Source organism: Phocoena phocoena, chromosome 5 (genome assembly GCF_963924675.1).
Source record: "Phocoena phocoena chromosome 5, mPhoPho1.1, whole genome shotgun sequence".
Classification (NCBI taxonomy): Eukaryota; Metazoa; Chordata; class Mammalia; order Artiodactyla; family Phocoenidae; genus Phocoena; species Phocoena phocoena.
The window spans coordinates 47,774,420-47,792,068 of NC_089223.1; the positions used below are offsets into that span (position 1 = coordinate 47,774,420).

General features: G+C 37.6%; 1 protein-coding gene across 2 annotated transcripts; it reads right to left on the minus strand.

Moving 5' to 3' along the window:
• Nucleotides 1–493: 493 nt before the first annotated feature.
• On the minus strand, nucleotides 494–10,411 carry AREG (amphiregulin). 2 transcript variants are annotated; one of them, XM_065877829.1, is made up of 6 exons: nucleotides 9,934–10,411; nucleotides 8,501–8,749; nucleotides 5,462–5,663; nucleotides 4,590–4,745; nucleotides 2,505–2,616; nucleotides 494–749 (listed from the first exon to the last, which is right to left on the minus strand). In XM_065877829.1, exons 1-5 carry the CDS (start codon nucleotides 9,992–9,994, stop codon nucleotides 2,523–2,525), a joined length of 762 nt encoding a protein of 253 aa, XP_065733901.1. In that variant the 5' UTR covers nucleotides 9,995–10,411; the 3' UTR covers nucleotides 494–749; nucleotides 2,505–2,522. The 2 variants fall into 2 exon arrangements, with proteins under 2 accessions (XP_065733901.1, XP_065733902.1); XM_065877830.1 differs by lacking the exon at nucleotides 2,505–2,616 and having other exon boundaries at nucleotides 9,934–10,183.
• Nucleotides 10,412–17,649: the final 7,238 nt, after the last annotated feature.

Here is a 17,649-nt window from a genome sequence, read left to right on the forward strand (position 1 = left end):
GAAAAGAGTAAGAAAAGAGTAGCAAGTGGAGAAAAAGAAGAGTGGGTTTTAGATACTTTTACATTTATGTCATGATACCAAATACTTCCTGGTTCTCTTGAAATGCCGTATTCAAACCTTGTATCCTCCTTGTTTATGGTGATGATAATGATGGGCAATGTATTTTCCTTCTTTTATAATATCTGTGTTTACTGTAACAGAGAGGCCATGCCGTGTGTTGATTTTAGAAGCTTTTATAATTAACAGGACTTGGAATCAGTTCTACATAGAATAAGAAAGACCAGTTTGGGATATTAGCATTTGTGGGAGGACTAAGTGATTCTGGTTTATAATTTTCCCGTTAAGAGTGCTTTCTAAGAAAAGCAGTAAGTTTTGAAAAGGAACACAAAGTAAAAAAGGGAAGGAACTCCTTTTAAACTGATCATTTAAATGTTAGGAGAAAAATACCCTAAAGTCTCACAATGTCAAAACTAATATTCAAACTCTCAATCTGTTTGATTAAAAAATTTTATTGAGCTGTAAAATAAATATATTTCCATTAAATATTAAATAAATTATTTACAACTTGAAAAAATACTTTTTATCTCCATGCATCTTTATATACAGAAATAAGACTTAGGGTTAAAAAGTGACAATTGAAAGTTTAAAAGCATCAGAATGGAAAGGTTCTGTTTTCTCTGGATCCACTGAAAAGAGGAACCAATGCATCACTCAGGTTTGTGACTTCGCAGTGACTCAGATCTCATACTCTGTTAGAAAATAAAATAAAGTGTTAGAGACAAGCTCAATTCCAACATAGCTTTAAGAAAATGTCAAAGAATAATCAGGAATCAGAACTTCTGTCAATTTTTTGTCTAGGATGTCTTGTGAAAACTGCTAAGAGCTTTTCAGAGACAAACTATCCCTTTGACTTGAATCTTTCTTTCACATCAGCTTTGGTTATATGCCTACTTAGGTAAAGACTGCATACGCTCAACCTGTTTCATCAAATTCTGCTTAATAAAACCGAAGCAATAGTCATGAGAAATAGTTTTCCTAACCAAATCTATGCAGTGGATATAATTAAAAACGAAGATGAAGTGGCTCAGTGTGTTTATGATATACAGTTAACTTAGGATATTTAGTACCAAGGGCATAATAATAGTAGATAGGCAGCCACTCTGTGACAGCTCATCATAAGTCCTTTTCCTGAAGTCATTCTGGACCTCCTTTGAGAAATTTCAATTGCACTAAATAACCAGAAATCAACCCTTATTCGTGCTGGTGGTTTTAGCTTCAGATCATTAAGCCAATTCATTAATAAATTTTGATGAATAAGTATTGAGTATAGAATTGCCATGGATAATTACCTATTTTATGACTTATTGAGCTAATTCTGTAACAGGCTCAGGACATAGTGCCTGTACTTATCCAATGCTAAATATACTGGTTCTCCAAGCATCTGGAGTGTTGATTAAAAATGGTACTACTGACTTAGTAGATTTAGGATTTGGCTTAGGAATACGCATATTTAACAACCATCTAAGTAGTTCTTAAGTCCACTGAAGGCAGAAAATAATAACTTAAGGATGTGACATCTTTCCCAAGTGTCTGAGGGAATGGAATTCCTTCTTCTAACCGACTTTAAGTGTGTCCTTGATCTTACCTCCCTCTTCCTCTGGAAGTTTGCGTCATTAGCTGTTCACTTTAGTTATAAATGAAATATTCCTCTCTATACCTTCTCCCTACAACATGCTCAGCTCTCCCTCTTTACAAAAAATAAAAATTTAATAAGAACTACAATATATACTCTGACCAAGCTGCCTCTCAAATCTGAACCCCTTCTGCCCTCCTATTTCTTTTCTGTATAAGGGTCTTCTACCTGCTGTTTCCACTTCGTCCCATTTGTAGTGCAAGCTCCTGGATGCTGGCTCTTCACCATGTGAGCGCAGCCTATCAGTTCAACCTTATCTTCCCCAACGCCATTTGAACTAGGCCATTTCTCAAACATTTCTAAAATAATCTAGCCCATATCACACTATTTATCTTCCTTTCCCTTTATAATCGCTTGTCCCCATCTCACCAGTTCTTTGAGGCTCACCTCCAGTGCCATCCGTATGCACATCCTTTTCTGCCCCCTAAATGCATCCCACTGGATTCTATTTCTCCTTCACTGGAAACTCCTCATATTCCATTGGTGCCTTTCTTATGACATATTTTATTTCCCCTAGTATTCTCATTCCTTACACTTTTTTTCTATCTACTAAACACTAAGTTGTTTGAGAACAGAATTTGTGTCTCCCTCATCTTTATATCCCTTATAATAGTAAGGACATAGTCCGAAAGGACATAGTCCATCCTCAGTACTGAACTCCAGCTCATAGTCAAAGAATAACACTTTAATGTAGCCAATGTTCACAGTGTATAATTTAAAAAACATGTTTTGCTCATTTTTCTTCATATAATAGATGTTATATTTTTTTAATTGTAGGATATTATATAAAGATATCTTTTAAAACTCAAACCTGTAATATTCTCTTTAGTTATGCTATGGGATGTGTATTTCCATTTTCTTGTTGAAGTTTCTTTCGTTCTTCAGCCGCACCTTCATATTCCCTGAAGTATCGTTTTCGAAGCCTTCAGAGAACAAGATATTCTACTGTTATCAAAGTTCTATTCATCTATATATTGACTGGGGTTTCATGAGTATAGGGAATTCCTTCCGTAAGTTGTTATAGACCGTTTCACACTTATGGAACACTCCACCAAAACAAAACCTAAACCCAGCTAAAAGTATCATGAATGCTCTTTTCAAGAGGATCTTTATGTTGACTTTACATAAACATATTTCCAAAGTACTGAGATTTAAATAAGCATGCCTTGAGATGCAAACTTTCAGAAGGCATGAAACATATCCATATCCCACCACCACCACCCCCACCACCAACTTAGCACAATTGCCATGCACAATTGGGAGATGAAGATAGTATAGTTTTACCAGAGAAGGACTGTATGCTTGTACAAATTAATCTGAATGATTAGTTTTAAATAACAAAAAACAGGCTTACAAAACAAATTGAGTTTTATTTATTTCTAAATATAATAAATACTTCTAGTTTTACTTATTACTACTTATTACCAAAAAACTCAATGGTCTGAAATGTCTTAGTGTTGTACAAGCAATTCTATTTTTAGTAGGTCTTTATCTACTAAATGTTACTATTAAAATCTTAAGAACTTTTGTTGTGATGTTTGGGGAAAAAAATCAAGTTCAATTATGAAAAAGCAGCAACTATGTCTTAGGCAAGTATTTGCTATGTGTTTCAAATTCAGGGAGAATACCAGAGAAAAGGACAACATGACAAAGTTTTTCCATACTTTTCCAAAGGATTATTAAATATCTCAACTTGAATAATTACAAGCTTAAATAATTCTTTCAAAACATCTTCCCTAACTGGCAATATCTTCTTCTCTCCTTCTATGTCAAATAGTAATGGTTTGTCTGAGGGAATCTTTGCTAAATACATTTGCATATTTGACTTGAGGTACTAACAGACTGAAATAAGTTCTAGGGTGTGCAAAAAAATTTAAACCACACATAAAACTTTATGTGCATCATAAAACAATATTCTATGTGTCGTTTTATCATTATCTGATCTGAGTTTAAAATAATAGCAAACAATGGCAGAAGATAACCCCTTGTTTCCTGAATGGCAGGAGTAATAGATCATGTACACAGTCCAGCTGTTAAAGTAATTTACCAAGACCTAAAATTAGAATAATGAGTCTTGCTTTCCCCTAAGCTCTAGTAGCACATGAGTCATTATAGAACCATTCACACCCTCCCCCAACTTCCTTAATTCACTGACTTTTGTTTGACAGACAATGTCATTTTTACATACCCACCAGTGTCTACTACCTGGGACAGTCTAGTTCTAACATTCATTGGTCATGCAATGAAGTATGTGGTCTGTTATTACAAGTACAGGGAAGATACTGCAGGAATGAGACAGTAATAGAATTGTCCCTGCTTCCTATGCCATGCCATATGGAGGAAATTTATGTTAATAATTGATTTCCCATATTGCACTTGACAATAATAGGCATAAGCTCTAAGTATGTCAGTACACCATGCTATAAAAGTCCTAACTCAGAATTTTGCATTCTAATAGGAGCAGAAGACATATTTTCTTGGCTCCTGGTTTGAAGCTCTTTGTGATTTTTTAGTACCAAAGCAATATCTCTGACAACCTACTATGAACCAGGCCTTAATTAGCTTTGGGGAGGCTTGTTTTAGCTTGATATAGTCATAGACGATACCAACACTCTGAGATTTGGAAGTAACAATGAGTAGCCATATAACATGAAACAAAACTATCAATTTAAGTTCAAGAAAATGGCTTCATGTATTAAGTTTCAACGGTGGCCCAAGTAATATCCATTTAACCATATTCTATGAGTTGTCAATGAAGTGTAAAGATATAACCAAAGATCATATGCCACCAATAGAATAACTCATCTAAAATATGATACCACATTGTGTTAGAAATACTGAAAAAGATTAACCTGGCATTATTTTATTAGGGATTTTTAAGGTATGCCTTACTTACAGGAGTGTAATAATAACAGCAATAGCTGTGAAGCTCATGGCGGAGACAAAAGCAGCTATAGCTGCTAAAGCAATTTTTGATAAATCGCTGTCAGCCATGCTGTGAATCTTCATGGACTTTTCCCCACATCGTTCACCAAAGTAATCCTGATGACATCTGCAAACACCCATATTTTAAAATTATAATCACTGAAAAAATTCCAATAAATTTTATGTTTGCTTTCCAGATCATAAACGACCATTAATTCTAACATTAAAAAAAGTCATGCCATACATTTACTTGTATTTCAAAATGATGAGACACTGAATGCATTTGAGCCAAAGATCTATTGGTATAAGAAAAGTTGAGATTCGTTTGGGTGTGATATTCCAAGACACACCTTTTCATTCTTTGTGCTCCATGTATGACCAACTGATGAGGTCAATGACTTGTTATGGAGCTAATACATTCCACTATCATTTAATGTGCTAGCGGCTTTTGGGGGGAAGGAAGCTAGAACAACATTATGTGAAAACTACCTTTAGTTCCTTTTTTATCAAGAGGTTTTGTAAATATATATTGTAAAATGATGGTTTTCACCAGGGTTTAGCAAACTATCGCCCATGGGTTAAATCTGGCCATTTGCCAGGTCTTTTACAGCATGCAAGCCAAGAATGTTTTTTCTATTTTCAAACGGCTATATTTTAATTGGTTATACGAGTAGATACTTCATCTTGACCCACGAAGTCCAAAATATTTCCTACCTGGTTCTTTAAGAAAAAGTTTGCAAACCCCTGGTTTATACATTGAAAAAAATAAATGGTTTTCTGCAGTTAGGGGTTTCAGACACAGTGTTAGAAATATAGAATTCTACATAATTTAGGAAAACTTACTGGCATGATACTGTTTCCAGGTGCTCTATAAATTTGCATTCTCCATGAATGCAGAAAGTTTGGAATTCTGTATCACATGGATTTTTCTTCTTTCTATTTCTTCTATTTTTTCCATTTTTGCCTCCCTTTTTCTTTCTTTTGGGTTTATCTGAAGTCTTTTCACTTTCAGTTTTGTCTTTCTTGGGCTTAACTACCTGTTCAACTAAAAAAAAAGATTTATTGATAACAGTCTCTCTTCACCTGGAATACCATTTTGGAGACATGAGAGAAAGAAGTCCTAGCAGTGAGAGCTCACAGGGACAGCAGCCATATTTCTCTCATTATTTAACACAGCTCATACACAATAATTGAACAAAGAGAATATCTGTATTGTGTGGCACTTAAAGATCTGAACCCCTTTGTTATTTTATTAGCTTAGAAACGTATTTTGAATTCATCTGTGTCAGTAATATTATTATTATTGATAACAGGAGTAGTAGGAGTTACTTGTCTAAGAAAATCCATGAAATATTTTAAACATTTTTTTCACTTCTAATACATACCAAGTTCTTGGTAATGAGCATTAATTTAATTAAACCCAATCACAGTTGAATGGATTGTTACTATCCAGATGACACAGATGAGAAAAATGAAGCTGAGTAAAGACAAGTAAATCGCACTAGGACATTTAGCTAGAAAATGGCACAGTCCTGGGATGTTAAAGCCTAGTATTTCCCTACCATATTATGTTTTTTCTTGGAAAAAGTTTGGTTCCATTAATTAAAGTGGGATTCGAGTATATCTGATGATTTTCTTTACTCATATTAGTCTTGTGCTCACGATCATAATTGGGAATTAGTGTGTAATACTTGAAGAAAACAGAATTATACATTAGAGTGGATCAATTTTCTCCAGCCCCCAGATTACAACAGATTATAATTAATCGATACCTTCTGGGGGCTCAGTTCTGTGATCAATCTATTTGAAAAAGGGGAGTCTAGAAATATTTGTACTTGCTGCTTCATAGATTCATCCTAACTCTTCAGATCCACAGAAACGTTTGTTCAGTGTTACAGTTATGTGGGGGTATAGTATACCCATATGCTAAATATAAGAAGAAGGAGTTTCCATGTTAGATCTGTGCATTTTGTTATACTAATTCCTGAATAGGTTTATCTGAGCAAGTATTTAGCAGAGTCCAGTGGAAAGAGGAAAATATCATAATGTCATAATAAAATTAGTCATAATGGTCCTGCAGTACCCATTAAATAGAAAACTCTGGAAACATAGGGAAGGGTATCAAAGATAGAACCCTATGATTAAGGTAATGACCAATAAATATTATGAATATTTTAGCAGTTACTATATCAACATTAACAATAGTCAAATTACGAGCAATGTTTAATAGGTGGCTATGCAATTTTTATATTGAAACTTTCCTCTGATGATAAGAAAAGTACCACAGATTAGAATAATTCTTCTAACAGGAACACTTCAAATCAATATGATGTACTTTATCAGATATATTACAAATTTTAGACAGAGACAAATGCTCACTATGCTGAAGTGCTTCAATAGACGACCCCATGGATCAAGTTTCTCTCTATTTTACAACGCATTCCAATTTTATCCACTAGTCATTTTCATCACCAACAGTTCATTTGGCCTTATGAAATGTTAACCTGAAGCATTTTTAAGACAAAAGTTTCTAGAGTATTAATGGTCTAATCTCATCCCCCGCAAAAATAAGAATTATAGATGGACCCCTTCACCTTACGTATTATAAAAGCACAAATTCTGGGGCTTCCCTGGTGGCGCAGTGGTTGAGAGTTCGCCTGTCGATGCAGGGGACGCAGGTTCGTGCCCAAGTCCCGGAAGATCCCACATGCCGCGGAGCGGCTGGGCCCGTGAGCCATGGCCGCTGAGCCTGCGCGTCCGGAGCCTGTGCTCCGCAACGGGAGAGGCCACAGTAGTGAGAGGCCCGCGTACCGCAAAAAATAAATAAATAAAATAAAATAAAAGCACAAATTCTGAAGCAAAGGAGGAAAGTGGAGTGTTCGATAAAGCTTTTCCCACCTGCCACTTAACTCAGTCACTGTCCTCGTGGTGTCACCTGCTATCCCTTCACCAGTTCTGGGAGCTAGACAGACGGGGAGGATTCAGGGAAACTACAGTCAGGAAAGAAGGTTCCTTAAGTCCTGCCTCCATAGTGGACGCTCCTAGGATATTTAGATCTGATTTATTGATGATCTGCCCTCAAACTCCAAAGTAATATGAGGGTAATGAACAATACTGACCTCTTACTTTGGTACCCTCATTTTAAGCAAATGCTCTTTTTAAAAGTTCAGATAACAGCAAAAGAGAAGAAAATTATAGGTCACTATTATTTAACTGACAAATGAGATTTCGGGTTAAATAGTGATTTTAGCAATATAAAATCCATGCGTATTTGTCCTTTAATATTTCCATAAGGTGGTATTACTATTATTATTACCAATTTCTCAACATCTAATTCACAAAGGCTAAGATTCAATCTTTCCTCTCCCATTACTCCTTTCTGTTCCCTTATTTGTGTCAAAATGCAGTTATTTAGAGAAAAGTGGTGGTGGGGAGTGGCTATAAAAGCTGAGATACTAAGTATATAGGACTGGTTGATGTTTAATCTGTTTCTCAGATTGGGGGTGGGGGGGTCGTGTGGCAGAGTATCTGGGACCAAACAGATTGGAGTTTCTCATTCTGGCTGTGGAATTTGGGGCAGAATGTTTAACCTTCTTGAGCTTTAGTTATCACATCTGTAAAATGATAAAAATTCCTACTTCACAGAGTTGTGACGATTAGACTTACTAGACATAAAACGTTTGTTAGAGTTCCAGACACATAGGATGTGCAAACAAATAGCTCTTTCCATCTCAGTTGCTAGCTTACCTAGTGGGGTATACAACAGTCATACACGCAAGAAAGCCCCTGGGAGATCTGGGGAGCAGCTTTTCTTTGGAAGCAGCTTTGCTCATCCAAACCACACATCTTATAGGCTACACTGTCACCTTATCCTCTACTCACCTTTGACTAAATCATCTACAATGTAGCCAGATATCTGTGGTTCGTTATCGTACTCTTCTGCATAGTCAGAGTCGATCCCCGAGGACAGTTCGCTACTAGAAGGCATTTCACTCTCAGGAGAAATCTTACTTCCCGAGGACATCTGACTTCTTGAGGTCGCCTCAAATCCATCAGCAGTGTGGTCCCCAGAAAGTGTTTCCCCTTTCCCAGAGTAGGTGTCATTGACGTCTAATCCAGCAGTATAATGGGCTATGGGAGCAAGAAAAAGGGAATAAAAGAGAAAGTAAAGCAGAATGCCTTTTCTCACCAGTCAGTTGCATTCAGGAGACAGGTTTATCGTCAAAGCAGTTATTGCACATGTGCTACTGTTTGTGATTGAATCACTTATGAAAGCAACTTCACATTTTGCCAACAAATGGCTGTTTGTTGTGCCAGTTACAGAGCTTCTTTCATTGTTTTCTTTTCCACAGATAGTCTACATTAATTTCCACACCCCCCCCAAAAATACTACCAAGTAGGCAAATTAATGTAATATAATTATTTAAGAAGTAATATCTAAATATTGTTGTAACTTCACATACCAAATGCATTTGTAGTTTCTAGAATGTTACCTGGGAATGTTACCTGTCCCATTATTTATCTCCCATATTAGAGGTAAATACCAGATTTTCCTAACACGTGCTCACATTTTTAACAAGAGTATGTATATCAAATGTAAACAGTAGTTGATAACAATTATTCTTATTGCCATTGTTTTTTATTATTGTTCTTACATAGAGTAGAAACTAGGGACTAGGTAAGATTTGGGGCCCAGAGTTAAGCCCTTGCTTTATCTTTTAGGTCTCAATAAAACAGCGTCAGAGTGGTAATTTTCTTTTAACATCTTTATTGGAGTATAATTGCTTTACAATGGTGTGTTAGTTTCTGCTTTATAACAAAGTGAATCAGTTATACATATACATATGTTCCCATATCTCTAACTTCTCCCTGGGACGATGCGAGGCCCTCTAGAAAAGTAAAAACAAAATCACTTGACAGAGGAGATGGAGAATTTAGGCAGGAGGTAGCACTCCTCGGTCCGAGACTTAACCACTCTTCTCCAAGATCTGCGGAAATCACTTCACCTCTCTGTACCTCGGTTTCTTTATCTTATCTTTATTTGGATCACAGGATCTGTAAGTTCTCCTTCAACTGGATTAAAGTAAGAGTACAAGGATTCTCAGGCTCCCTCTTGCTAGCCTGGAACATCTAAGACACCCACCCACTTTTCTCTTCAGCCAGGGAAGGAAGAAGGGAGGGACCTCGATCCCCTCCCATGGGACAGAGCCGGGGGCGCCGAGGGGCGGTTTTTTTGGAGAAGCAGCAGCAAAATTCAAGAGGTGCCCGCGGTGGGAGAAGCGCTGGGCAGCAGCTCAGAGCCGGGATGTCCTCACCTGAGCCGAAGATCAAGAGCGACAGCACCACAGGCGCCGGCGGCAGCAGCGGGGCTCTCATTGGTCCCTCGGAGCGGCGGCGTCGCGGTCTCTGGGGCAACTCGGCCGGGAGCTGCTGGAGGGAGGAGGAGGTGGTGGGGAGAAGGGGGACAAGGGGAGTCTTGCAGGCGTGCTCGCAGGCCCGGCCGGGCTCGGGCGCTGGAGGCAGCTCCTGAAGCTCGCCTCCGGATCCCTGGGCTCCGGCTCGCGCGCAAGGTGTGCGAACGTTCCGGAGGCGCAGCGCGCACCTGTAGCTTTATAGGCCGGGCGGAGACCCGGGCATCGCCTGTGACGTCACGGCCGCCGCGGCGGGTGGAGGCGGGCGGCAGCCCCGGGAGAGGTTACTACCCCCAAACCACACACGGATGCCAGGCGCCCCACCTTCTGGGACCGTAGAGAGCCGCTGGGAGGAAATGAAAATTAAACCCCTCGCTGCAAGCTGAAAAAAAATACCAGATCTCTGTTCAAGGGAAGGAGTGGAGTTTGGGAGCTAGATATCTGACATTCAAAAATCCCGAAGTTTTTCTGAAAACCCTCCGAATATACTTCGGTTGATCTAGTATTACAACAGACAGGGATTAACTAGAGAAGTTCCAAATTAAGATGTAAAATGTTGGGCTTCCCTGGTGGCGCAGTGGTTGAGAATCTGCCTGAGAATGCAGGGGACACGGGTTCGAGCCCTGGTCTGGGAAGATCCCGCATGCGGAGCAACTGGGCCCGTGAGCCACAATTACTGAGCCTGCACGTCTGGAGCCTGTGCTCCACAGAGAACAAGAGAGGCAACGATAGTGAGAGGCCCACGCACGGCGATGAAGAGTGGACCCCGCTTGCCACAACTAGAGAAAGCCCTCACACAGAAACGAAGACCCAACACAGCCATAAATTAATTAATTAATTTTAAAAAATTTTAAAAACACATTTGTTAAAAAAAAAAAAAAAAGACGTAAAAGTACTTTAAGACCAAGAATGACTTAACAATAGCCCGAAGTCTTTAACAAGAATAATGAAATGCATTAAATGACTAGAGAGCACACCTCCTAATGAGAAGCTGCTTTATTTACCATATCTCAACCGGGGCTCTTTCCCACCCACTACTAAGTGGCCAGAATTTCCAACCACCTCCCTTCTGGTTTCTTTATGTGTCCCAGGGCCCTCGTCAAAGTCATTATTTATTGATCATTTATTTTGCAGAACAGTACCCTAAAAATATTACCAGTACCATCTCATTCAAAAACCTTGCTAAGTATCATTTTCCCTGTTTTACAAGAGGGACTAATGTCAGCTTTACAAAGCAAGGAGGACTTTACACAGCTGGTCATGGCAGAAGTCAGATAGATTTAACTTCATCTGACTCTTAAAATCTCTTTCCTTTCTGATAAAAGGATTTAGACTAAACTTCTCTTTGAAAAGAGAATTTCTGGGAGAGAATAATATTTAACATAAAGGAATAATCTCTACAAGTAGCATGTTGGCATTTGGATGAAGGGTGGTCCCAAGATTTTGCCTCTGGAATCCCAAGATAAAAAGGGCCAGCTTTTAGGGCCCATTTAGAAGCTAGTAAGGCATTTTAATCATGACAAGTAGATAATATGAAGGGAGAGGGAGAAAGCTGCTTAATTTGACTAACTTTGATATAGAGACAACTCCAGAACTGGATTTCTCTTGACTTGAGGAATCGAAAAAAGCACTGTTCTCTCTTAGTGTTTCTTTGTCCTGAAGATATGTATCTCTTCCGTGACTGTTCCAGTAAAACAGCTCTTTTCGGAATGTGGACCACAGTGCATCTTTCCTAATTCTGGGAAACTTTTTAAAAGCTACTTATTTTTTAATGACACATTATAATAAAGTAGGCTAAATAGTACCATATGTTTAGTAGGATAAAATAAACAGTCATGAATCATGTCTTCTCTCCTATTGGACACTTGTGGAGAACATATTTTGTGTAATCCACTTGTTTTATGTTTTATGCAGGGAGGTAGTAAAGAGGGAGATTAAATGATGACCAACTCCCTGATCCCAGCAGCTCAATGAGGCGAGACCCAGATGCATAGGAAAGTAATTCTGTTACATCAGATGAAAAGAAGGATTGGGTGCCATGAAAAACCAGGATGCAGTTTAGTTTTGCCATGTGTATCATGGAAAGTTCTGTGGAAAGATGGAGAGGCCACTCAGTGGCCTTCCCAGCAGAAAGTGTAAATGGAAAGAATACCTGAAGTCGAGGTGTGACTGAGAGCCGAAAAGCAGACTAGAAAGATGACACTGCCCATTCCAGAGTGAAGCAGGGGCCGGCATGGTCATCTTTTTTGGTGAATGAGGCAATTGTGATTCAGAGAGATTCACAGTCTTACCCGCAGATTTCAAAAGATGGAGATTTTGTTTAGCTTGCAGGCTGTCAGCCTACACTGGTGCATCTTTCTGCTCTCATAGGTTTTGATTTTGTTCTAGTCCCCTTCTTCCCTTTTTATTACTCCTTCTTCTTATTGAGGTGAATGCAGTTTGTGTGTATCTGTCATCGAAAATGTTTTACTTTGAAGTGAAAGGGGCTCTTTACAATGGAAATTGTTCTGTCTTTTTCCGATTGGAAATTTAGAGGGTGATAATTTACACTGGTGTGGAGTATAACATGGCATCATAGGGACAGAGTGCTTAGATTCAAACAAGTTGGGTTTTCATATACAAATTCCACCATATGGTAAGTTACTTAATATTTGAAAAATTCGGATTCCTCATCTAAAAATAGGAATAAAGATCCCTGCCTGCTGTTAAGTAGATTAAATGAAATAAGATACATAAACACTAGTACAGATCCTAGCATATCGTGAGTGCACAATAGATGGTAACTATTATTAACCTTGACATTATGATAGTTACATTATATTAATCACATTGAAGAACTAAGTGACTCTTATAAATGCAGCTACTCACAGAGTAAGTGAATAATCTCCTTCAATATTTTCAAGCCATGAACTTTATACCTACTTCACATTAAGATTAAACATTTTGAACATTTATGGTTCATCACAGGGTATCATTGGTGTCATCATAGTTGCATCACAATGGCAGCACCTCTGATGACTCATGGCATCCTGGAATATATGCATGAGAAAGAAACCAACCCCATGTAAGTGTGGGATTCCTTACATTCTGCATGTTAAGTTGAGACAAGGAGGAACAATTGCAAGAATTTCAAGTAGAGAAGCAACTCTTCTTTACCCTGATAAATTGATGGTTCCCTCATCTAGTATAAGGTTAAGGGCAGCCCTAAAGGCAAATGTTCCTAGCCAACCACACTCATTTTGGTGCCTAGTATCTGGATCCTGATAATATTTTATATGTATAGTGGAAACAAACTCACTTTGACTCTGCTAAAATGTGTGCTATAGAGCCCAGAGTAGAATTATGTGTTTGTTCATATAGCTGATCTTGAGTTTTTACAGATAGCACCAGGGTCTGAGTAAATATTACATCGTGGTTATTGTTATGAGTCAACAAATGAACTCCCAAACTAAAATTAAGAAATTCTCTAAAATATAAGCAACATTTCATTTATTAATAAATAAATTAGCTCCATTTAGAGGTCTATCATTTTCTACTTTTCACCTTGGAATTTATCCATTCTAAAGAATACATAATTTCTAGTTCCTTCAAAAAGAGACCTTCAATGAACTTGATTTATCTTGACAGAATAAAGTAAATTTACTTGCCCTTTATATCTTTCACATGATGGCTTTTGCAGAGCAAGGACTAGCAGATGGGACGGAAAGAAGTGAATGATTTGGTACAGTGGAAACTAAATAAATGTAATATACAATTAACTACATTTATACACACAAAAAAAGTCAATCCTCTAGGTAGTTCATTTACTCATCAAATATATTTTGAGAACTAGATACTCTTTTAGGTTTAGGCACTGGGCTAGAACTTTGAATAAGTCATAGTGTCCTTGTTTTTAAGGACTTTACATTCTATTAAAGGGAAACACGTAATAACCAAGGAAACAATGCACATAATAAATTTAGGTATTTAGAAGTGCTAGAAAGGAGATAAAATGTGTGATATAGAGGACTTGGGATGGTAGAGGAAGATGATAAAAAGAAATACAAGATAGCGCCTACACTTAAGTAGCTCACATTTTCTCTCGAGAGGAAACAGATGGCAGGATAAAAAGGAGAGCATTATCCTATAGGACAATAATAACAACATAGAAGAGCAGAGATAGGCAAGAGCAGGAAGGAGCAATAGATAGAGTCACATACAAGAAGAATGAGAGAGGCCTTACATTGGGGCTCAAATGTATAGAGGAATTTAGGGCATTGTTGAAAAGAGTTCATTCCACTAATCATTTCTTAAACACCCCTCTTAACAGTGCCAGACAAGAGCTCTCTTTAGCTCTTAACCAAAGGTCAGCTGGTCAAAATCACCTGAAAACCACTACAAAATGTACTCTCCATTCTCCTCTCTTGATTCAGTAGGTTGGGTGTGGGGTCCTGGCCTGTGTAGTTTTTAACAACTTTCAAGAAAATTCTGATGTGAACCTCTGATTAAGAACTACTCCACTAAGGGACACATAGGTGAAAAAAATCAAGATACATTCAGAGAGGTTATAAACTGGTGAGGCTGCATATTTATACAGATAGAAGTTTTGTTGGAAATGTGAAGGATGGAGAAATGAATTTTAAGAGGAAGCAAGTGAGTAAATGCGATGAAGACGTTAAATTTACCACTAAGAAACTCGTGTTACAAACTGATTTAGACTATTCATTTAATAGGGTACTACTTTAATGTAATAAAAAATGTCTGAATATATGAAAAAGAAAAAATCCACTTTGCACATATTTCTTCAGGACCCAGTTTGTCACATAAATGGAATCATATCTACACCAAATGATTACGAGTTCTCACTAACTCAATTCTGAATGTAAGATCGGAAAACAGAATGTCTGCAACCATCATCATACACTGAGTTAGGAAGCATGTCAAATTTTAGTATGCCATTATTTCATTTTTTTAAACATCTTTATTGGAGTATAATTGCTTTACAATGGTGAGTTAGTTTCTGCTGTATAACAAAGTGAATCAGCTATACATACACATATGTCCCCATAACCCCTCCCTCTTGTGTCTCTCTTATACCCTCCCTGTCCCACCCCTCTAGGTGGTCGCAAAGGACTGACCTGTGCTATGCAGTTGCTTCACGCTTGCAATCTGTTTTACATTTGGTAGTGTATATATGTGTCCATGCCGCTCTCTCACTTCCTCCCAGCTTACACTTTCCCCTCCCCGTGTCCTGAAGTCCATTCTCTATGTCTGCATCTTAATTCCTGTCCTGCCCCTAAGGTTCTTAGAACCATTCTTTTTCTTTTTTTTTTAGCTTCTATACATATATGTGTTAGCATATGGTATTTGTTTTTCTCTTTCTGACTCACTTCACTCTGTATGACAGACTCTAGGTCCATCCTCCTCACTACAAATAAAGCAATTTTGTTTCCTTTTATGGCTGAGTAATATTCCATTGTATATATGCACCACAACTTCTTTATCCATTCATCTGTTGATGGACACTTAGGTTGCTTCCATGTCCTGGCTATTGTAAATAGAGCTGCAATGAACATATTGGTACATGACTCTTTTTGAATTATGGTTTGCTCAGGGTATATGCCCAGTAGTGAGATTGCTGGGTCGTATGGTAGTTCTATTTTTAGTTTTTTAAGGAACCTCCATACTGTTCTCCATAGGGGCTGTATCAATTTACATTCCCACCAACAGTGCAAGAGTGTTCCCTTTTCTCCACACCCTCTCCAGCATTTATTCTTTTTAGATTTTTTGATGTCGGCTATTCTGACTGGTGTGAGGTGAGACCTCATTGTAGTTTTGATTTGCATTTCTGCAAATGATTTGCATTCCCTAAATGATTAGGGACGTTGAGCATACTTTCATGTGTTTGTTGGCAATCTGTATATCTTCTTTGGAGAAATGTCTATTTAGGTCTTCTGCCCATTTTTGGATTCAGTTGTTTGTTTTTTTGATATTGAGCTGCATGAGCTGCTTGTAAATTTTGGAGATTAGTCCTTTGTCAGTTGCTTCATTTGCAAATATTTCTCCCACTCTAAGGGTTGTCTTTTCGTATTTTTTATGGTTTCCTTTGCTGTATAGAAGCTTTTAAGATTCATTAGGTCCCATTTGTTTATTTTTGGTTGTTTTTCCATTTCTCTAGGAGGTGGGTCAAAGAGGATCATGCTGTGATTTATGTCAAAGAGTGTTCTGCCTGTGTTTTGCTCTAAGGTTAATAGTGTCCGACTTTACATTTAGACCTTTAATCCATATTGAGTTTATTTTTGTATATGGTGTTAGGGAGTGTTCTAATTTCAGTCTTTTACATGTAGCTGTCCAGTTTTCCCAGCACCACTTATTGAAGAGGCTATCTTTTCTCCATTGTATATTCTTGCCTCCTTTATCAAAAATAAGGTGACCATATGTGCATGGGTATATCTCTGGGCCTTCTATCCTGTTCCATTCATCTATCTTTCTGTTTTTGTGTCAGTACCATACTGTCTTGATTACTGTAGCTTTGTAGTATAGTCCAAAGTCCGGGAGCCTCATTCCTTCAGCTCCGTTTTCCTTTCTCAAGATTGCTTTGGATATTCAGGGTTTTTTGTGTTTCCATACAAATTTTGAAATTTTTTGTTCTAGTTCTGTGAAAAATGTCATTGGTAGTTTGATAGGGATTGCACTGAATATATAGATTGCTTTGGTAGTATAAGCATTTTGACAATATTGATTCTTCCAATCCAAGAACATGGTATATCTCTCCATCTCTTGGTATCATATTTAATTTCTTTCATCAGTGTCTTATAGTTTTCTGCATACAGGTCTTTTGTCTCCTTAGGTAGGTTTATTCCTAAGTATTTTATTCTTTTGGTTGCAATGGTAAATGGGAGTGTTTCCTTAATTCTCTTTCAGATTTTTCATCTTTAGTGTATAGGAATGCAAGAGATTTCTGTACATTAATTTTGTATCCTGCAACTTTACCAAATTCATTGATTAGCTCTAGTAGTTTTCTGGTGGCATTTTTAGGATTCTCTATGTATAGTATCATATCATCTGCAAAGAGTGACAGTTTTACTTCTTTTCTGATTTGGATTCCTTTATTTCTTTTCCTTCTCTGATTGCCATGGCTGGACTTCCAAAACTCTGTTGAATAATAGTGCTGAGAGTGGACATCCTTGTCTTGTTCCTGATCTTTGAGGAAATGCTTTCAGTTTTTCACCACTGAGAATGATGTTTGCTGTGGATTTGTCATATATGGCCTTTATTATGTTGAGGTAGGTTCCCTCTATGCCCACTTTCTGGAGAGTTTTTATCATAAATGGATGTTGAATTTTATCCAAAGCTTTTTCTGCATCTATTGCAATGATCATATGGATTTTATGTTTCTATTTGTTAATATGCTGTATCACATTGAATGATTTCCATATATTGAAGAATCCTTGCATATCTGGGATAAATCTCAGTTTATCATGGTGTATGATCCTCTAATGTGTTGTTGGATTCTGTTTGCTAGTATTTTGCTGAGGATTTTTGCATCTATATTCATCAGTGATATTGGTCTGTAATTTTCTCTTTTTTTTGTAGTATCTTTTTCTGGTTTTGGTATCAGGGTGATGGTGACCGCATAGA

What these genes read in the sequence shown, in the direction of transcription:
- AREG (XM_065877829.1), bottom strand. Translation starts at nt 9,994, where the DNA reads ATGAGAGCCCCGCTGCTGCCGCCGGCGCCTGTGGTGCTGTCGCTCTTG. An exon ending in TGTAGATGATTTAGTCAAAG is followed by an intron (nt 5,664 to 8,500) that starts GTGAGTAGAGGA and finishes CTTTTTTTTTAG; the next exon opens with TTGAACAGGTAGTTAAGCCC. An exon ending in CTGGAAACAGTATCATGCCA is followed by an intron (nt 4,746 to 5,461) that starts GTAAGTTTTCCT and finishes GGGTGTTTGCAG; the next exon opens with ATGTCATCAGGATTACTTTG.